At 37.4% G+C, this 23,413-nt stretch overlaps 1 protein-coding gene across 1 annotated transcript in view; it reads right to left on the bottom strand.

Annotated features, from left to right (window-relative positions):
- Nucleotides 1–1,678: 1,678 nt before the first annotated feature.
- Nucleotides 1,679–23,413, bottom strand: part of LOC123563812 (hepatocyte growth factor-regulated tyrosine kinase substrate-like) — a 30,076-nt gene continuing 8,341 nt past the window's right edge. The window contains exons 5-18 of the mRNA XM_045356845.2: nt 22,878–22,998; nt 20,583–20,704; nt 19,879–20,003; nt 18,568–18,643; nt 16,536–16,634; nt 15,720–15,821; nt 13,796–13,987; nt 13,222–13,432; nt 9,796–9,968; nt 9,102–9,236; nt 8,343–8,534; nt 7,015–7,177; nt 4,945–5,070; nt 1,679–4,549 (exon numbers count right to left, since the gene is read on the bottom strand). Of these exons, the coding sequence (XP_045212780.2) occupies nt 4,317–4,549; nt 4,945–5,070; nt 7,015–7,177; nt 8,343–8,534; nt 9,102–9,236; nt 9,796–9,968; nt 13,222–13,432; nt 13,796–13,987; nt 15,720–15,821; nt 16,536–16,634; nt 18,568–18,643; nt 19,879–20,003; nt 20,583–20,704; nt 22,878–22,998 (2,070 nt within the window). The 3' untranslated portion in view covers nt 1,679–4,316. The remainder of the gene's footprint in view (nt 4,550–4,944; nt 5,071–7,014; nt 7,178–8,342; nt 8,535–9,101; nt 9,237–9,795; nt 9,969–13,221; nt 13,433–13,795; nt 13,988–15,719; nt 15,822–16,535; nt 16,635–18,567; nt 18,644–19,878; nt 20,004–20,582; nt 20,705–22,877; nt 22,999–23,413) is intronic.

Below are 23,413 nucleotides of genomic sequence, written 5' to 3'. Positions count from 1 at the left end.
CCCGAGATGACCCATTTTCGAACTTGGTCTAGATTTCATCAAGGCAATCATTCTGACCATTATTCATGAAGATCAATTGAAAAATACAGCCTCTATCGCATACACAAGGTTTTTCCTTGATTTGACCTAGTGACCTAGTTTTTGACCCGAGATGACCCATTTTCGAACTCGGCCTAGATTTCATCAAGGTTATCATTCTGACCAATACTCATGAAGATTAATTGAAAAATACAGCCTCTATCGCATACACAAGGTTTTTCTTTGATTTGACCTAGTGACCTAGTTTTTGACCCGAGATGACCCATTTTCGAACTCGGCCTAGATTTCATCAAGGTTATCATTCTGACCAATATTCATGAAGATTAATTGAAAAATACAGCCTCTATCGCATACACAAGCTAAATGTTGACAGACGACAGACGACAGACGACAGACGACGGACGACAGACGCCGGACATCGAGCGATCAGAAAAACTCACCTGAGCATTGCTCAGGTGAGCTAAAAAACACAAACACAACCAATTCACCTATTCCCCACTATTTTTGACATCAAAAAGTTGTTCAATACAAAGAACTTCATGGTTGAACAAAATTCATTGTAACTATAACATACTTCTGAAAACTGGCCAGTATCGAATATTAATTTAAGTAAGTGAATGAAGTATTGCCATGCAATACAAAGTCCCCTACTGGAAGGCACCTAATTTTTTCTACTATAGTATAACATAATGAAATGATATCTGTCAATGACCTTTAAGCTAGGGGTCTGGGTTTGGCGCATGACACGTCGTCTCATTATCGGGAACATTTGTGCCAAGTAATATTAAAATCCCTTCATAGATGACAGAGTTATGGACCGGGCACGAAATTGCAGACGGACGGACGTAAAAGCGCATTCCTATAGTCCCCGAAACTGGTTTTCAACCAGTAGGGGACTAATAATGCCTCTGCTCAATTTTGCAAGTGAAGCCAAAGGTCATACAGTGATTTCTGTGCTGAAGGTGATAAATTTTAGTTTGGTGACGAATCTTAAAAAGGCAACCTTGCCATTGGTCAATTTAATGATTTACTGTAACCAATCTGATGCTAGAGTACTCCAACTCATTCATACACCTTGTGCTTTTGTGTATATAACAAATATGCATTAAAGGTACATACGTGAAAATATAACAAAAGAATAAACAATAATCATTTAATCAGTTTAATATCTTTTAATTAAGAACAAATGAGCCGTGCCATGGGAAAACCAACATAGTGGCTTTGCGACCAGCATGGCTCCAGACCAGCCTGTGCATCCGCACAGTCTGGTCAGGATCCATGCTGTTTGCTAACGGTTTCTCTAGTTGCTATAGGCTTTGAAAGCGAACAGCATGGATCCTGACCAGACTGCGCAGATGCGCAGGCTGGTCTGGATCCATGCTGGTCGCAAACCCACTATGTTGGTTTTCTCATGGCGCAGCTCAAATGCCTTTTTCAATCTATAATATTGTTATGTAGAATTAACATTTTACTCCATTTTTCAATTCCTTCTTCCTTGGCATTACTTACACACAATACAGTGTCATGATGTATCTCTTCTATAATGTATTTAACTTTTGACTATTATAAACACCAAAACACAATGTCATGTGCATTACAAAAGACAAAATGGTTACGAGAAGTCCATTTTTGTATTAAGAAGACTTTCATCACTTATCAACTAGATACTCTTGAAATACAAGTGCATTTCTAGGATTTTTTTTCAAACAAGCGTTTTCTGTTTTAATATCTGTTCTGCAGTAGTCAGTTAAAACTATGGTCTATGGATCAATGCCTGTCACCCTTGACCTCAGTCTGGACCTGCATTTGCTGATGTAAGTCATTAACTCTGCTGCAGTGGATTTTTTTAACTATTAAAAAATTGTGTAACTGTTTATAAATTGACTTAACCAGTATAACCCTATAAAATGAATGAGCACCTAAGAATTCGAATTTATACTGATTTTTTTTTTTTTACATAACTTTGGTCACAACAATCAATGGGTGGATGCATGGATGGGGCCTGATCATAATTTCGCTTACTATATATATAATAGTTTAAATAGTATTTTTATTCAAATATGCATAACATGATACAACATTTCTACAGATAAAATAAGGATTAGGAAAAAAGTTACAGTTTAACTTATCGTGTCCTTCTCCTAATTTCGCTTGAAAATCTAATATAAAATGCTGTAAACACTCCATCAAAATTATCAATTTATTTCTTTTCTTGAATAAAATTAATCATCATGCATTTTTAATGATGTCTAAAATAAAAGTGCATGTACTCAATCTGCCTTGCCCGTACAGTTTCAGAACCCTGAAGGGAAAATTGCTCTATTAATTCTATTAAGAAAATGGAATTGTTTGAAGATTTTAGAAGCCGGTGAAATGCAAAACTTTTTAATAAAAAAATTTTGTTCAAAAAACAGGACAAACGCTTCTTTGTGAATTCTCCAGTGTTTTTCACTTTCCTGTTATATACGAGTGTTTCCCTGGTGAATTTAAACTCTACAAACAGATATGAGGGTGAATGCAAATTTCCGACAAAAAATTTAATGGCCTCTTTCCACTACAATCCCTTGTGACATAGACAGATGAGGTTTTATGCAATCTGAGAAACCACACGGGGGATACAATATCTCAGTATTTTCAACTCTCGTCTTGTATTAAATGACCTTATGACAAAAACCCATTCAGGAGCAGATATACCCACATACAAAAATTTAATATAATAGTGTAAATCAGATAAGAAATCCCGGAAGAGAGAAGTAATGAGAACGTGCAGTATCTTTCTTGCGCACATCTAGGAAGAAGTGGTTCAATCTAAAAAGCCATTGTTCAATGATTATGTTGGAAAAAGCTTTTTGCACAATATGATGTTTCAAGATGACAAAAGACTAAAACAACACAATAAATGGGTGAAACTAAGCTCAGATTGGTGTTTGTTTCCATCCAGGATGCAATAATTTTCCATTTGTCTCTGCAATGGATAATCCTTCATGACATATATAGAGGATATTTGTTTGTTGTAGTGCAAGACTGAAATACCTGTCACAAGACACCAGATGTATTATTTCCACCATTGGAATAGACACCAGTGAAAATACAAGATATGATGTTCATGAGTGAAAGATATTTTAATCTTACATGTTAAACAAACAAACTTACTTCATGTTTTGATTAAATTTACAAATTTCATAGTTTCTTTCTGGTGAAAAATATATTTCACTATTTCCATATTAAATTCACTTAAAAACATGTAATAAAACTTCTGTCTTCTCATAAAAGCAATGTGAAAATTATGATAGAAAGATTCAGTTGAATGTATCAATTTTTCAATATCTCAGATACTTTAACTAAGGCTAACGAAGACAATTTCTTTTTCCAGAAGACCTAACGAGTACTTTCTTATTACATGTACATGCAAATTTTACAAACTTAACACCTGCATATTCTGATATTACACAACATTAAAAGCTGATGTTTTTTAAATGTCTGTAACAATACAATACAATATAGAATTACAGTATCACAAAATCTTGATTACATATAAGGTTAACTGTAGCCCAAACCACAGACAGTTTTCCATAAATGACAGTCTAAAATATATGAGCCATGCCATGAGAAAACCAACATCCGCGCAGTCTGGTCAGGATCCATGCTGTTCGCTGACAGTTTCTCCAATTCCAATAGGCTTTAAAAGCAAACAGCAGGGATCCTGACCAGACTGCGCAGATGCGCAGGCTGGTCTGGATCCATGCTGGTCGCAAACCCACTATGTTGGTTTTCTCATGGCACGGCTCATATGCAGATTTGTTTAGCGAAATCAAATCATCATTCCTGTGCGAAGTACTGGCATTATAAAACAGTTTTTACAATAATTCGGATATTTGCTCGACAGTCTTAAATAACTCCAAATTATCACAATGTTCTATTATACTTGCGTCTTCAATACTTCTAAAGTAATTGTTGTTTTTTTTAAATATTTTCAAAATTTGTTGTTTAATCATATTTTATTGCTACCTACATGTACAGTACAGAAAAAAATGGGATTCGAAATAAAAGCAAATGGGTTGGGTCCCAAGCTCTTTAGCTTTTACATCACCGAAACAGAGAAAATATAAAATGATAACTACAAATATGATTAAGTGTATCAAATTTTAATGCCTGCAGCATTATCTACATTGTTCTTCATTTAATTTATTCCTTTTTGTTCAGCTGAAAACATGTCTGTGGTTTGGGTGCAATTAAGCAATTCTTTAATATTTTTCACACAAGAATTTAATATAAAACTAATCAAAAGAAATTAATTCTGCTTCCAATGGCCCTGGCTTGTGTTGTGGCTGACCCATGTTTTGAGGTGGTACCATGCCTTGTTGGGGTTGACCTTGACCTTGAGGCTGGTACTGCTGACCTTGGGGAGGACCAGCCTGTCCCATGTATGGTTGTTGTTGTTGTTGCTGTTGTTGTGGGGGAGGTCCATTATAGCCTGAAGCATCAGACTGCGGTAATGAACTTGCCATGCCTGAAAACATGAGAAATGTTTATATTATACAAAGTCCTACAATGTTTTTGTGAGCTTATAAGCAGCTTTCAAAAGGTGTGGACTCTAAAATACAATATTATCACTTTGAATTACTAAAGGAACATTTGCAAAATGAACTGTATTTAGTCTGTAGCATTAAAGCGGAACCTTCCTTGTCAAGCCACCTGTATTAGGAAACAACTTGCCTTATGCAGCTAGTCAGTCAACTTTCCCAATTGACTCTTCTAATTTCAACTTACCTTGAGCAGCCACCTGCACTTTGCAGCCAGATTGTGTTTAATACAAGTTTGACCATATACCAATTTTCTGATCTTATGATATGCTAGTCTATAATACCAATTTTCTGTTCTTATACATAAATGTACTAATGTTACCTTGCATGTTAAATGCTCCTTGTTGGTATTCTCCTCCCATCTGTGGGGGTAAAGATCCATACCCCTGGTTCTGATTGGTCATGTGACCAGGTAAACCTTGGGGCATACTCTGGGCTCCAGAAGCATCTGAAAAAATATTCACATTGGCTAATTTCAGTACCATCATTTTTTATCTTTTATAAATGAAGACGGGACCCCAGATAATTTTAAAGTCAATAGTCTACCCTACCCAAAATGGTATTTTATTTTTACTTTCATGGAGTTTTATTTTTTTGACCAACACAACCTGCTCCGATGATGGAGGAAGACACCTGGCACCCTTCCGACCACTATTTGATCCGTGTGGGCACCAGGTTGGAACCAGCAACCTTCTATAAGCTAGCTCACATGAAGAATTCTATACACCATTCGAGGTTTCAAACCCGCATTAATGAGGGACAAGTGACTCTTAGTCAGAGACCTACTCATACTGGCAAGGAGAACCCCAAAATCAGTAAGTTTTTAGTGAAATCCTAACATTTTACAAGTAAACAATGTAAAAATCAAATAGAATCTTTAATGTAAGTACTTCTAAGCAATCCATTCTGTATGCTACTTATGTATTTAAGCAAAAAATGCAAGAATCAGAGTTTGCTAAAACTGAGCAGTTTCACTTTTAAAGGCAAATTAGTTTATTCTAATTATTTTAGGTCGATTGTGAAACAAGTTCAACAACTTAATATATAAATCACTCTCGACACTTCATTCCTGATGGAATCCATCGCCACAAGCGTAAGAGAGAAGAGAAGCCAGTTTCCCTTTTAATGCTGAGTGCCAAGCAAGGGCGCTACTGGTAACATTTTGCAGATCTTTGGTATGACGCGGTCGGGGATCGAACCCACAACCCGCACTCGAAGTGCACCTTCTACCACTAGGCTATCGAGGCGGTGGAAAGGCAAACTAGATGGGTTTACTTATAAAAATACATCATACCATCTTAATATCATGAGTGCAGAGAAAATCTTTTAAACAGTTTTGCAATTAATGAAAAAACAGGAATTAATGGTGAAATGACAAAGGGTTGATTGCTCTGCCTAGAATCCCCAGTACTGTCTCATAAGAGTCATCCATTAAAATAATAGTTTCTTACTACACAACAAACAAGAGAATGGCTCATTTCAAATATGCTCAAATCTTCTTACAGTGCAGTTTAATCGTAACTTTAATCTTGACTGTTTAAATTTTAAGTCACCAGAAATATATTGTACCTGTGCATTGTTTTGCACTTTTATTGTCAAGATTATGTCAGCAAAATATTTGTTTCAAAGACGGGAAAGGCAGCCATTTATGGTCTAAGGGAGGTAATCGCGAACACAACCTCTAACAACAGTGGTAGAATTGAGATGATTTAAGCAACCTGGTGTCAGATTAATAGAAAAGATGAATATCCAGCAAAAATTTGTATTATAAAAGTAAACAAGCTAAAAACTGACAATTAAATCTGACAAAGTCTGACCAAAAGCTAAAACAGTAGGCAAGAACCATATTCAAATATTATTCAAAAGAAGAAAGAAATTTGTATGGATGGATGAACATGAAAAAACGACTCTGTTGTAGACCCTAACCCCACATCATTGTTTTACCTCCCATAGCATTTTCATTGGTCAAAAGCTCGTCTTTTGGTGTCCCCCTATATTTCTGTGGTTTGCTAGTGATCCTCCACACAAATGTTTGGGGTCAGTATGATAAAAAGGGGGAATCAGCTCATGCCCCACCCTCACCTCCCACTCCCATTTTTTAATGACCCCCACATACTTCCGTGGCGAGTCAGAAACAAACCCAGTTATAATTAATATTGGGAATCCTTTGAGTGGTCCAACATGGCCAACGAGATTGGCCACATAATACAGAGACTGTTATTGTTGTTCTACATGTTTGATAAACAGGAAGTCATAGTGTAAAGCCATTTATTACTACAACCCATAATAAAAGCTGGATTCAACATATACAAAGGAAAATCATGCCCAATATAAGCCTTCAGGCATATGGGAGCTTCAAGAACATACTTTCTGTGAATACTAAAATATGTACCAGTATTATATTGCATGTTTCCCGGCTGTTGGTAGTTTGTCTGTTGTGGTATTCCAGGGGGAGCAGGACCATCCGTCTGACTCATGTACTGCCCAGCGTAAGCCTGCTGACCCATGGGCTGGCCACCAGGGGGCATTGGCTGATACATGGTTTGCTGTCCAGCCTGGAACAATAATTGTGACGGTTACAGTCTATTCAAAAATCTGAAATATTGCAATCAGAATTTTCTACACAGATAGCTTTCATCATCTAAGTATCAAAATTGTCAAGGACTATTCCATATCCATAGCAAAAAACACTGCATACAGTAACATAAAGATGTTTATACTATTTTCTTTATAAGCATTCTATTTATAATTTCTTCTTCATGAAAAGCAACTTATGCATTTGGCTGTGCAAACACACTAAAGTAAGAACCAAGTTATTGGGGGTTTAATGCACCTATTGCACCAAAGACAAATAAGAGCTCTGCAATGCAGAGCAATATACGCCCGAAGGTATGACCGTTGACCCCTTAGTGTGACCTTGACATTGAAGCAAGCCCTCCAAAACATGCGCTCTTCACATCGTCTCGATGTGGTGAACATTTGTGCTAACTTTCTTTAAAATCCTTCAAGCAGTTCAAGAGTTACAGAGTGGACAAGAAATTGCTGATGGCCAGACATACAGAGCAGACACAAAACAAAGTCATATGACATTTGACTTCTGTGACATAGACCATGAAGTGAGCCATCCAAAACATGCACTCTGCAAGTTATCACAATGTGGTGAACATTTATGTCATGTTTCTTCGAAATCCTTCAAGGGGTTCAACAGTTACAGAGCAGACAAGAAATTGCTAACAAACGGACAGACAGACACCGGCGTCATAACATAATATGTCCCTTTGGGCATATAAAAACCACCTGGAATCACTCACGTCACAGCATGGTACACAGGCTAAATTCAAGCTTTGTATGCTCTTGTCTCTAAAATAATTTGACTTAGACTTAGATGAAAAACATATGATCCGCGCCATGAGAAAACCAACATAGTGGGTTTGCGACCAGCATGGATCCAGACCAGCCTGCGCATCCGCGCAGTCTGGTCAGGATCCATGCTGTTCGCTTTCAAAGCCTATTACAATTAGAGAAACTGTTAGCGAACAGCATGAATCCTGACCAGACTGCGCGGATGCGCAGACTGGTCTGGATCCATGCTGGTTGCAAACCCACTATGTTGGTTTTCTTATGGCGTGGCTCATATAAAGTAACTGCTGCGGAGATATTAAGTAACACAGTTGATGGTGATTCTTTCATATAATTATAATGAATTCACAGACACCATACCTGCTGTGTGTATGGCACCTGAGCGCCACCTGGTGGAACATACATCTGTTGGGGCATGTAACCTTGCATCTGTGGACCGGGTCCCGGCTGCTGCTGGAGCTGGTGTACTGGGGAACCTTCCATTTGTGCCCCAGCTCCAGGGTTGTAGCCACCTTGCATCATACCTGGCATAGGACCCTGTGGGTAACCAGGCTAAAATACAAATTTACATGTGCTTTAAGTTAAACTTCACTGAGTAATTTAAATAACAAATAACATTTAATGAAATTACAACTTGTATTTTCAAAATAAATCATATTAATCTTTTATACCTGTGCAATAAAATAGTAGGAAGATAATAAAGAAGAGCAGCAAAATTATAAACACAGGCATTTACTATTTTAATTCTGGCCGCAAAACAGCCTCCCAAAAAAATACTGGAACACGTACAGACATTTTTAGCAAACGGAATAGCAGATTATTTTTAATATTATAACACTCATGACAACGTATTTCGACAAGAACATTGAAAAAAAAAAGACTAACTGAAAACATATAAGTAATTCTTTTAACTTGAGCAGATATATACAAAGGTTATCTTAATATACTGGAAAACTCAGAAATAATGTGCATGTGCAGTAAAACAAAAGTAAACTGAACACAACTTAATATGGACAGGTTGCCCATTTATAATGTTCATTTCAACAAAGTTTGAATAAAATCTGGTGATATTTGTAGGAAATTGTCAAAAACCTATTTGAAGAGAAACATAAATCATACCTGGTTATATCCTCCATAATTCTGCATCTGTCTCATCTGTGTTAGTTGTCTCTGCTGCTCAAATCTCATCTGCATCTCACGCTCCTGTTCCTGTAGACGTTGCAGTGCCAACTGACGCTGCATCTCCAAATATTCCTATAATATAATATACAGACATATTTTGTAATTCTTTAAAACATTATAGAAAGTAGCAGTATAATGATTATGAAGCCTCCACTCGAGGAGGTCCTTGGTTAAAGACCTAGTTGCACAACAATCATCTCCTCGTATGACACCAGTGCCAGTTGTTCCAGATAGTCAAGAAAAGAATGATTCAAATGCACAGAACTCTTCTGCACAAGAGAGTTAAAATCAAGTAACATCAGCAAACATAATTAAATACCTATGAATATTCTGTTTGAAACATAAAGGGAGTGTAAAAGCTTTGTTCTTATTTTAACATTTCTTTTTTAAACTTGTAGGTACATAAGACACTCAGAAAATTGAGTAGAGTGAAAGAGGAGATACATTAATTAAACAAAAAAAAAAACAGTTAGAAAAAAACGTCACAGCTGTGTTTTTCATGTTCTTTGGTCTGTATGACATAAATTTCTTCAATTCTATTGCAAGAAGATATAAAAAAAAATGCAGTGTTGATCATCAGCAAGCTCTTTTGTGTGCAGTCAAAAGCACTGAAAATCATAAGAAATCTTACATGTTTTTTCTGTCTCATGATGTCCAGTTTCTGGGCCATCTGTATTTGTCTCTGACGTTCCAGTTCCTCCATTTCTCTTCTTCTCTTCTCCCTGTGATCCTCCCGCAGTGCATCCAGCGCCTCACGGGCATCACGTAACTGTGCTAACTTGTCCTGCAGAGACTCATACTGGGCTGAAACGTAAGGAAAAATTATCAATAACCTCAGTTTGATATTCAAAACACATTTTTCACCATTTCTTGTCAAAAAGAATCATCTCAGGGCTAAATTTATGTGAATATGAGCAAACTTAGTGGTTTGTTTCCCAATGTTGCAACACTGTGAAATAATGAATATTTGTCTAGGCTATACGCTCTGGAAATTTTCTTTGATTTCTTGGTCCTCATTCATTTTATATTTGCAATTTGAAAGTTATGAATATATATCTCCATAAAAAAGCTGATTTGACCAACCATGAAAGTTCATGCTCACGGAATTATATGCTTTAACATTATATTTTTTCACCCTTATTCATTAATTACTTTAACTACCATTAATAGTTTTATTACATAAAGCACTCTGTTCACAGACCACAGACACTAGATTTACTTCAAAGTAAAACAACAGGGTTGCCACTTAGCAGGGCCCACACACTGGGCTGAAAAAAGTTGGAGCCACCTTTTTTTTTCGGGAACGGTAGGGAGGGTGCTGGAGAGGTTTCCCTTCCCGCAGCGCGTTGAAAATTTTTGTTACTTCCCATAAGCAAATGGTGATATTCTAGCTATACAGGGGGACTTTTGAATGAAAGTGGGTATACCTCTAAAGCAAGTTTTGTATTTTAAAATGTTGTTGGATGTTTGAAGCAACCTGTCTGAAATATTTTTCCATTACAGCCTCTTTTTGTTGTGGGCCTACTATGTAAATGCATGGCCCAGGGGCTGTGATTTTGGTGCTCTGTGCTTCCCAGAAATCTACCCTGATACAGGATTACATTTCAAATCCATTCCTAACTTTTAAAGACATTCAAAAAACTTGGCAAACACCTTTACTAATTACTTACTAAGATCACAGACACGGGTCCAGTGTATTTTTTTTTTTGATTAATATAAAAGACAACCTTTTTTCACAGAAATATGCTTTCTATATGTTAGTCAAATGAAAAAAAAATGATGACAAAAATCTGGTCACAATGTCGTGTACGATATTGTGACCGGATTTTTTGTCATCATTTTTTTTTCATTTGACTGCTAACATATAAAAAGTATATTTGTGTGAAAAAAAAGGATTTTTATATTAAACAACAAGAGCTGTCGGAGGACAGCAACGCTCGACTATTCAACAGCCTTGTTGATTGAACGAATACGAAAGTCGAAAAAGGGGCATAATTTAAAAAAAGCAAAATAGGGTTATGGAACCTGCATAGTGCTTATCAGCTCATGACAGTGGACAAGTGTGTGAAGTTTCAATCCATTCCCATTTGTGGGTACTGAGATACCAGCTTACATATAAGAATTTAACCCAAAACTCCTAAGTTTAAAAAGGGGCATAATTTTGTAAAATGCAAAGTTGAGTTATTGACCCTTCGCACTGCATGTCATATCATGACAGTGAACAAGTGTGCGAAGTTTCAATCCTTTCCCATTAGTGGATACTGAGAAACCAGCTTACATACAAAAACTTACCCAAAAATTTCTATGTTGAAAAAGGGGCATAATTTTGTAAAACAGAAAAATAAAGTTATGGGACCTGCTTTGTGCATGTCAGATCATGACAGTTAACAAGTGTGTGAAGTTTCAATCCATTCCAATTAGTGAGTACTAAGATACCAGCTTACATACAAAACCTTAACCAAAAAATTCTAAGTCAAAAGGGGCATAATTTTGTAAAAAAGCAAAATAGAGTTATAGAACCTGTGCAATGTAAGTCAGTTTATCACAGTGAATAAGTGTGTGAAGTTTCAATCCATTCCCACAAGTGGTTACTGAGATACCAGCTTACATACAAAACCTGAACCAAAAATTTCTAAGTCAAAAAAGGGGCATAATTTTGTAAAAAAGCAAAACAGAGTTATGGAACCTGTGCAATGTAAGTCAGTTTATCACAGTGAATAAGTGTGTGAAGTTTCAATCCATTCCCACAAGTGGTTGCTGAGATACCAGCTTACATACAAAAACTTAACCAAATCGGGACGCGGACGCCGACGCGGACGCCGACGCAGACGCGGACGCATGGGCGAGTCCAACAGCTCTACTATTCTATGAATAGTCGAGCTAAAAAATACACTGGACCCGTGCCTGTGACTAACATCCTGTCTGACGGTGGCGACAACGTTAAAAAATTCATCAAACCATTCATTATTTGCCGATTTATTTATTAATTATTTGATCCATGGAAATTAAAGGCATCAATCATTTAATCTGCCGTAATGACAACAAAACAAAAAGATTATTTTAACCCGATAATCGGTTGCTAATTGATTGTAAATTGCATCTCGCTTGTCAAGATGTTTATTACACATTGTTATATATGTAAAGTAAATGCAGACTGGGTAGTACTATCCCGAAATAATTTAATTTTATAAGGTAAAATTATCAGAACCAGTCAACTGTTTCTCAGATGATTTAGAACGTCTGAAACAAAATGGCGGTCCAAATTACGAACATTTTTCATTTTCGCCACTCGAGATTTTTCTTCGCCACTTTCATCGCAGATTCGCCAAATGGCTCGAGTGGCGAACGACAGCGTGGGCCCTGCTTAGTTGAGAAAATGAAATTCCCCGACTTTTCCCTGACTAAACCATACTTTTCACTGACTGATACCACCATATTTTTTCGACCTCTTCATCCCCTATAGCCATTCAAGCTACCCTTTTACATTCATTTTGTTTCAGATATAACTAACTTTCAATAGCAAAGCATTTCAGTCTTCAAAATTCCAAAGTTAACATAAAAACGAAATTGATACAAACACATTTAAATTATGTTTATACATAATAACACCAAAACATGTTTGGAAATACTTTTTTAAATACTGTTTGAAGACTGCCATAGCCACTGAACATTTTAAACATAAACCCAGAATTTCATTTTTCCCCGACTTCTAAAATTTCATTTTTCCCTGACCATTATCAAGATTTCCCTGACAATTCACTGACCTTGAAAAAAAAATTTTTTCCTGACTTTTCAAGGTAAGTGGCAACCCTGAACAAGCAGAAATGTATTTTGTAAACTTGCTCTGAACAGTTCTATTCTATTTACACTTGCAATGTTGGGTTTATACAGATGTATTAAATGGAAACTGGAAATGCACTGGAATATATCAGGTATATGGTGAGGCCAATTTGTCACATTTTCACATGAACTTTGCAAGATAGTGATATTCACAATTATTAGCGTAAATAATGTTCTTACGAAATAAAGTGTTTTACAGAATTTAAGATTAACCTACCTCTTAGATCTTCTTGTTGTTGAACATACTTCATCAACTGAGGGTGCATGTTGGTAATTACATTGAATAGGGACTGTACTGACGAGTCTACAGCAATACTTCGACCCCTCTGAGAATTACTACGCATACGGTTCACAAAAATCTCCACACTTCTATTCAGGGCATTCAAAAACTGGTCTGGATCTTCCTCTGTTTCACCATTTTGATAAGCCTGGAAACATTATCTGAGAATTTTAAACAAATAAAACATTTCATAAAAACCATTATATCTACTGTTGTAGATATTTTTGAATAACAGAATATTGTGATGCTGGCTGGAAAACGTGCATCCAGATATGTTTCTCAATTTGTTTGGTGTAGAGATCATCAATATGAAAATCACCATGTTTAAATCTGAATCAAAATGACAAAAGGAGTGCAAACAAATCCAACTAGCTGTAATATATGTCAATTTGCAAGACAGTGGACAGGATTTATTCTCAACTTTAGACAAGATATTACATTTATCAAAATCATTTGTCAAAAATAAAAAAAAACAACAAGTTTTCTGCATTTTTCTGTATCTCTTAGTTACCTCTTGAACCTTGCCTCCACCCTGTGTATTCTTGGGCTCAACCTGCTGGGCTACAGGAGCTGAGGGCTGAGTTGTTGTTGCTGTTGTTGTAGTCTTGATGTTCTCCGACTTCTGTTGCCAGTAGTTCCGGTTGAGATACCGAGCCAATTCTGGATCCATGTCAGCTGTATCTATCATCGGAGCTGATACATTCTGTTAATATAAGAAGGAAAGTAATTAATAATAACATTTAGACTCTGATTTAGCATCCCATTACTTTATAACAGTCATTTATATTATCAGAGAATCTCAAACTTGAAATTTTGTTAAAATGAACCCCAATATCTATGCAAGTAAAGGCTGAAAGTCTCATCTTACCTAATATTTACTACGGAAGCTTACCTGTACTAAAACTAGAAGATGCTTTTGTAGAAAAGTGCATGTCTTCCCAAATGCATAGTCGTATAGGCAAGCAGTCAATAGGGGACAGGAGTGAATGTCAAAGAGACACTGATTGTTTGCTGCAATAGGGACCATCTACTTGGCATGTCCAATCAGCCCACTAAGTTTAAACATTCTGGGCCTAGTCGTTTCCCAAGTTATGAATTGGAAATGGTTTTCCATGTTCAGACCCCTGTTACATTGACCTTTGATCAAGTAACCCCAAAATCAGTAAGGGTCATCCACTCTTCATGTCCAATCATACTATTAAGTTTTAACATTCTGGGTCAAGTGGTTCTCATGTTATTGATCGGAAAGAGTTTTCTATGTTCAGCCCCCTGTGACCTTGACCTTTGATGGAGTGACCCCAAAAACAAAGTTATTGACTGGAAATGGCTTTCCATTTTCTGTCCAGTGTCTCCGACCTTGACCTTTAATAGAGTGACCCAAAATCAATAGGGGTCATCCACTCTGCATGTCCAATCATCCTATGAAGTTTCAACATTCTGGGTCAAGTGGTTCTCAAGTTATTGATAGGAAATGGTTTTCCATGTTCAGGCCCCTGTGACCTTGACTTTTAACAGAGTGACCCCGAAATCGACAGGGGTCATCTACTCTGCAGGACCGATTATCCTATGAAGTTTCAACATTCTGGATCAAGTGGTTCTCAAGTTACTGACTGTAAATGGTTTTCCATGTTCAGGCTCCTGTGACCTTGACCTTTAATAGAGTGACACCAAAGTCAATAGGGGTCATCTACTCTGCATGTCCAATCATCCTATGAAGTTTCAACATTCTGGGTCAAGTGTTCTCAAGTTACTAGCTGGAAATGGTTTTCCATGTTCAGGCCCCTGTGACCTTGAACTTTAATAGAGCGACCCCCAAAATCAATTTTGGCCATCTACTCTGCAAGGCCAATCATCCTATTAAGTTTCAACATTCTGGGTCAAGTGGTTCTCGAGTTACTAACCGGAAATGTTTTTCCATGTTCAGGTCCCTGTGACCTTGACCTTTAAGAGAGTGATGCCAAAATCAATTGGGGTCATCTACTCTGCATGACCAATCATCCTATGAAGTTTCAACATTCTGGGTCAAGTGGTTCTCAAGTTATTGATCGGAAATGGTTTTCCATGTTCAGACACCCGTGACCTTGACCTTGAATGGAGTGACCCAAAAACAATAGGGGTCGTCTTCTCCATAAGCCCTGCCACCCTATGAGTTTTGAAGCTTCTAGGTCAAATGGTTCTCCAGTTATTGATCGGAAATGAAGTGTGACAGACATACGGACGGACTGGCACCCAGTTGAATGGTGGGGGGAGTAAACACAAGAATATACATTCCTTCAGAAATAACTTTTCATCTTATTGGTTTATTTCATTACATTATATCATGACAATCACAGGTACACATTCAAGGAATCATATAAAATTCTATTTTGGTGCTTTCACCAAAGAAGCCAAAGCCTACATAATGAATGAATCAAACAGCAATGAACTTTACTTACAGCTGGTTGTTGCTGTTGCTGTGGGGCAACTGGAGATGTTGATCTATTCGTCTCCTTGTTCACACTCCCGTAAATACCATAGGTATTACGCATTCTTTCTCTCTGCAATAAAATTAAATCCTCTTAATTAGCCAATGCAATACTACAAACAATATCACAAGGTCGTTCTACACTACACTAAAACATTTCATTTATCATTAAAATCTAACACCACTCTTTGCTCCAACTCATTGTCAAGTCCCGGCAAAATTGCTATATAATGTACATTAATTAATTAATTTTGCCTGTCCCGTCGGGTTCAAGCTAACAAAGTTTGACTGCACCAGACTTTAACAATTACAAACTTAAGTTTAAATATTATCTAAATCTAAAACTTCCATGAATAATCAAGTACATTAGAAAGAATTACCCTCCAAAGTACTACATACTACCATGGGCAAGTTCTCAACAAAGCAAATACAGTCAATGTCTACCAAATCACAATACAAAAGTAATGCATACAACTAATCTATATAGTGAATACTGTATAAATGAGCCGCAACATGAGAAAACCAACATAGTGGCTTTGCGACCAGCGTGGATCCAGACCAGCCTGCGCATCCGCGCAGTCTGGTCAGGATCCATGCTGTTCGCTAACAGTTTCTCTAATTCCAGTAGGCTTTTAAAGCGAACAGCATGGATCCTGACCAGACTGCGTGGATGCGCAGGCTGGTCTGGATCCATGCTGGTCGCAAAGCCACTATGTTGGTTTTCCCATGGCACGGCTCAAATGTTTATTATTCACAAAATTATCAAAATGTGTAAGATCAAGGTTACCTCTTTAGCTTTGTTTTCCTCCTCACTTTTTGACAGAGCTATAGCCAGCTGTAACTCCTCTTCTTCCTGGATCTCAGCCTCCGTCCTTTGTGGTGGAGTCTGAAAAGTGAAGGGTTTAATTGCTTGTTGTGTTAAACTTAATACAGTGTAAGCACATAGTAAGGAAACGTTCAAGATTTTACGGTGGAGGAAAAACCACAGGTTTCAACTGTATTATTCTGAATATACTGATACCAAAGTACCATCAAATTAACTAAATAGCTTCCTCACTTGAAATAGCTCTACATCACAAGAAGGTTTTGAACTAAGAGCATTGAAGGGCAACTGAGTGATTCAAAATCAGCAATCTTAATGTTATGGCAAGGAAGACTCAGAAAGACTTGCATCTTAAAATTGTTTTGACATTAAAACTTATGGTTGGGAAGGGGGAGATTATGAAAACAAAAGTCTGCTTTACCACTGAAGAAGTCGCCATTTTTTGGGGTGTTTTGCTATGGTTTTTAATACCTGTGTCAACAATGATAATGCATGTAATGATGAGTTAGTATAAAAATGTCTACAATTGTATTGTTAAAGCATTATCCTGGAAGGGACTTTTTTGGAACAAGAGCTTGTAGAACACAAAATGCCCACCTTGATGCATTCAGTAACCGTACAAGGAACTGAAATTATTTGGTCACTGTACACTGGACGTTTGACGTACTGACCTCAAATCAAGAATTATGGGTTATTTACCAGTCATAAGTGACCTCCGTATCAAATGTGATCTTTAACCCAAGCATTTTCTATTTATTTGGCAAAAAAGTTCTACTGTTCTGGATCAATGTGACCTTGTCCAATGAACTAATGACCTTAAAGATCAATAGGCCTGGGGTCATCTGCTGGTCATGATCAACCTCCCTATTAAGTTCTGTGATCCCAGGCCTAAGCGTCCTCAAGTTATCATCCGGAAACTGTTTAACTATTCCTGGTCACAGTGACATTGACCTTTGACCTACTGACCTCAAAATCAATAGGGGTCATTTGCTGGTTATGACAAACCTCCCTAGCAACTTTCATGATCCTAGGCTTAAGCGTTTTAAGTTATCATCCGGAACCCGTTTAACTGATCCGGGTCACTGTGATTTTGACCTTTGACCTACTGAACTCAAAATCAATAGTCATCTGCTGGTCATGATCAACCTCCCTATCAACTTTCATGATCCTAGGCCCAAGCTTTCTTGAGTTATCATCCGGTAACCCTTACAGTTCCAGGTCACTGTAACCTTGACCTTTGACCTACTGAGCTCAAAATCAATAGGGGTCATTTGCTGGTCATGAACAACCTCCCTATCAACTTTCATGATCCTAGGCCCCAGCTTTCTTAAATTATCATCCAGAAACTAATTGGTCTATGGACTGAACAAAAGATGCAAAACAATATACCCCTCCTTCTTTGAAGGGGGGCATAAAAATTGCTACAGGTGCTTCTAAAGTTAGATTATAAATGTAAGTGAATCTTTAAAATCTATAACTTTATTTTCATAATTATTCAACACCTGTATGTCTGAGACATCTCAATCTCATTCTGACTACAAATATTTTGAAATAACAACAAGAGCTGTCACTATTAGTGACAAATGCCCCCGAAGCATGCCCAATAATGCTACAGTTGTCTGCACAAAATATGCCAGAATAGTTTAGGTATGACCTTGAACTGAGAGACAGACGAAACAGACCCTGTTAACCTTTGACTTCTAAATATGAATTTGACATTGGAGCTAAGGGACTGGGTCTTGTGCATGACATGTTGCCTCATAATGGTGAACATTTAATATGTTATTTTAAAATCCCTTTATGGATGGCAGAATTACAGCCCTAATATGAATTTGGATGCACGCATGGACGCACAAAGCGGTTTTAATATGCCCACATTCGGGAGCATAAAAACAATTAGAACAGATTTCCCAGAGGCAGAGACCAAGTCAAACGGAGCCTGAGAGCACTCCACTTTCAACTTTAATCATGGCTGGAAATTCAAGCATATTCTTACCTGGGACTGTTTAGCAAGAGGACTATTCAAATACTCGGTAGGTAGGTCATCATCAGATTTTCCAACTCCAGTCCCCCTATACAGGTGAAAATATAAATTAAATGCCTTTATTTATGGTCAGAATATACATACAAACAGGAGATATATGTCTGGATACGAGTTTACTCTTCAAAGTATTACAAACATTAAGCATAGGTGTACTCCACAATTTTAGAGTTCTTAGAGAAATAATGCAAGAACAGTTTTAGCATATATGCTTAAATCTAGTATAGACAGGGGAATCTGAATTTGCAAAACAGCCTCACCCTGAAAACTGATGATGGGGCTGTTCTTGCATATTTCTTTGTTGGGTTTAATGACACTCTGACACAATTACAGAGAAAATGAGCGGACAATGAGAAAACCAACATGATAGTGGGTTTGCGACCAGCATGGATCCAGGGATCCAGACCAGCCTGTGCATCTGTACAGTCTGGTCAGGATCCATGCTGTTCACTAACAGTTTCTCTAATTGCAATAGGCTTTGAAAGTGAACAGCATGGATCCTGACCAGACTGCGCGGACCCACTATCATGTTGGTTTTCTCATGGTGCGGCTCAAATAGCAACTTTCCAACTTTTCATGGTGGAGGGAATTCCCAGGCACACCTTTAAGCTTTATTTCATGGGCAGGCACCTGGATAGAACCACTGACCTCCCACAAGCCAACTTGATAGCTGCCTTAATAAAGAATTCTGCACCGTAACTACAAAATGTAAGTTAGGTTTTAACCCTACAGCAGTGAATAGCAAGTGATCCAAGGTCAGCAACATTAAAGACTTGGCCAGGGAGTCTCTCTCCTGCATCATATATCCCAAGTATTTTATAAACCATATCTTTACTGCATTCAAGATAAACAGACACCATTAAATGTGATATGATCATTAACTGCATGGGTTTTGATAAACATTTTTTCAATTAACACTATTTCTTCATATTAGTATTAATCTCTTTCTGAAACATAAGCACAAGAAGCCATCTTTCAGTAATGAAACAAAGAGCAACAACGGAGTTATAATCGAGGAATTATCATCATCTTAAAAGATTAGAAAACATGAAATACGCCATGCCATGAGAAAACCACAGCATCCGCGCAGTCTGGTCAGGATCCATGCTGTTCACTTTCAAAGCCTATTGCAATTAGAGAAACCGTAAGCGAACAGCATGGATCCTGACCAGACTGTGCGGATGCCCAGGCTGGTCTGGATCCATGCTGGTCGCAAGGCCACTATGTTGGTTTTCTCATGGCGCGGCTCAAATCTTTTCAACTTACTTGTTGATTTTATCGTAACAAGAGTCGCATACACGCACTTCCCTTTCAATTCCGAACTTTGGAATTATAGAATTCTTAGATGAACATTTCTGGCATACAACATCTCCACAAGCCCGGCAATGATGCTGAAAAAAAGAAAGACACACGCTCACATTATATTCCAATTTTATTCAAACAGCATAAAAGTGAGTATTCATACTGAAAAATAAAATAAGGAAATAAACTGACACTTTTGAATGGAGAAATTTAAAACAAAAAACAAATATGAACAAAACAAAGAACATCAAAATTAGTACCAACAATAGACTGAATTGTTTTAAAGAAATCAGAATAGAGGAGAACTTATGGATAAGAGAGACACTTCTTCTAATGATATTCACCTACTGACTTTATGAAGCTCGTAACATTACAACATTTTTCAGTTATCCTAACCAGTGTCCCTAATTCCTCACCAGTATCTACCTGTTCTCCAAAAGTAATATACAATTTCTCTACATGAATCAGATGTGGATAATGACTTGATTTAGCTGTATTGCCTACAGTTATTTATTACAGAGAAAATACCACACGCCAGAATAATTGTGCTCTCCATCTATCTAATAAGCTAACTGACTTGACTCCACACAAGTTGACAAGGCAGTTGAAATAGGGTGTGCCGCAAGTCTTTCATGACAATATAAGACCACGAAATTTAAATATCCTACCTTCCTTTGTACCATGCCAAAAGTTGTCCTACATCTAGAACAACAGTCTGCATCCTTCCATTCAGGGGCTTTCTCCGCAGAAAACATGGCATCCGATTCTTTCAGCTGGGGAAAACTGTGACCTTTATGAAACCAAAAAAATGTGTACAAGTTAGTTTCAACACAGTACAGAAAGCTGGTGAGAAAGCTTGTTACTTGAAAAAAGAATTAATTTTCAATACACTAACCAGAACAGAGAATCCCTTTCTACAGCCTAAAGTCACGTGAATTTAGTATTTTATAAGTCAAGTCTGCCAATAACAAAATTTTATGAACATTGAATCATCACTTCTGTTCATCCCTCGCCCCTTTAACAAATCATCTCAAACTACAATCAAAACCTGAATTAAACAGCCAACCAAAGGAACAACACAATCTGACTGCTCCAGGCAGGTGGCTGGTTAAGAAAAGTCAAAAATAGGACAAAAAGTCAATTTGTTAATATCCGACTGGCTATTTAAGGCAAATGGCTGCTTACTAGTAATAGTACAAAACAAACTGCTAAGGCAGATTCAATTGCATTTCAAAGTAATTTTTCATCAAGTAACACTCTCATTTTACTTTTACAGAAAACATGTTTAACATACATTGTATTTTCTCCACTGCAAGCCATAGATATTTCTAACAAGGCAGTCTGAAAGACAGCTATATCCCCTGCCATTATTATGGATAGTGAAAGGGTTTATGGTATTGGTGGAACCATTAAACAATCCAGTTGTGACCTTGACCTTAAGCTGGCTGGGGTGAATTTTGAATTCTGCACATTGTCTTGATAAGGGAAATATTATGAATATTATTATTCAGCCAAGTAATATTAAAATCCTTCAAGGGGTTTATGAGATACAGAGCAGACATAAAATGGAAGGCTAAAACCTTTGACCTTTAGCTGTGACCTTGACCCAACATGGCTGACTCATTAGTTCTGTATATCGTCTTGATGAGGAGATTAATTGACTCAAGTTTCATGAAAATCCTTCAAGGGGTTTAGAAGATACAGAGCGGACATAAAATGGAAGGTTCAAACATTTGACCCGGAATTGTGACCATGACCTAAAGCCAACATGGCTTACTCGTGAGTTCTGCATATTGTCTTGATGTGGTGATCATTTGACCCAAGTTTCTTGAAATTCCTTCAAGGGATTTAGGAGACACAGAGCGGACACGAAATGGAAGGCTCAAACATTTGACCCAGAGTTGTGACCTTGACCTTGAGCCAACATAGCTGACTCATAAGAGTTTCACATCGTCTTGATGAGGTAATCATTTGGCCCAAGATTCATGATTATCCTTCAAGGTGTTTAGGAGATACAGAGCGGACATAAAATTGAAGGCTCAAACCTTTGACCTTGAGTTGTGACCTTGACCTTGAGCTGACATGGCTGACTCATGGGTTCTGCATATTGTCTTGATGAGTAGATCATTTGATCCATGTTTCATGATTATCCTCCAAGGGGTTTAGGAGATACAGAGTAGACACAAAATGGAAGGCTCAAACATTTGACCTTGACCTTGAGCCAACATGGCTGACCCATGGGTTCTGCACATCGTCTTGATGAGGTGATCATTTGACCCAAGTTTCATGGAAATCCTTCAAGGGGTTTAGGAGATACAGAGCAGACACGAAATGTTACATGGACGGAGGGACGGAAGACAGAAGGATGGATGGAGTCCATTCCTATAACCCCACACCACTCGTGGCTGGGAATTAAAACAAGAGCTGTCAGTGGACAGCGGGCTCGACTATTCTCAGTGCTTGATAGTATAATATAAGCTAGAGTAAAACTATAACATTACAATAAGCATATTCTAAGTCGAAAAGGGGCCATTTAAATTCAATCAAAATGCTTGATAAGTTGCCTCCTCCTTTTTACAGACTGGGGTCCCTGATGGTAAACAAGTAGCAAAATATCAAAGCAATATCTCAATGGACTTTGAAAGTATTTGGGGTGGTATGCAAACTTTAACATTTATTCTAAGTCGAGAAGGGGCCATAATTCAGTCAAAATGCTTGATAGAGTTGCCTCCTCCTTTTTACAGACTGGGGTCATGATGGAAAACAAGTATGCAAAATATGAAAGCAATATCTCAATGGACTTTTAAAATATTTAGGGTGGTACGCAAACTTTAACATTTGCGTGACGCTCACGCTCACGCTGACGAGAGTAGGATAGCTCCCATATTCTTTGAATAGTCAAGCTAAAAATTACATAGGTAATATGTACATTGTACCAATGTTACACAGACGATTCCACATACCTTCTAATTTCAAAAGATTAAATGTATCCTGCACTACTTTATACTTCGAATCGTTTCTGAAAGCGTGTCCCCAAACTTGTACCAATTCTAGAATCTTCCCTTTTACTGGATCTCCTCTTGTCTATATATGAAAACAAAAATCAATCATACCTACAGTCAAATTTATCTTTAAAGACCAGTGGCCCTTTCAAAAAAAAAAGAAATATAGGTTGGTCATGTTGCTGACAATGCAGAGGAAAAAGTGGCCTTTATAAGCAGGTTTTACAGTAGAGGACATGCAGAGATGGCCTTTACCTCAAGTCTGACTGTATTTCAAATACCATGTAAATTTTAGACCGTAAGTACTCTCCTAACTCTTAACTTCTATTGCCAAAATCAGACATATTCTTGAAAATGCACTGAAAGAATATTTGAAATCTGCCGCATAATATTCAATCAAAAAAATAAATTTAAAATAAAATAAAAATTGTGGACAAAATCTTGAGGGCAGTTTCATTCAACAATTTGATCAAAGGCACCTATAGCTTTATTACATT

This window comes from Mercenaria mercenaria, chromosome 2 (assembly GCF_021730395.1).
Source record: "Mercenaria mercenaria strain notata chromosome 2, MADL_Memer_1, whole genome shotgun sequence".
Lineage (NCBI taxonomy): Eukaryota > Metazoa > Mollusca > Bivalvia > Venerida > Veneridae > Mercenaria > Mercenaria mercenaria.
This window is presented reverse-complemented; position numbering and strand designations above follow the sequence as displayed.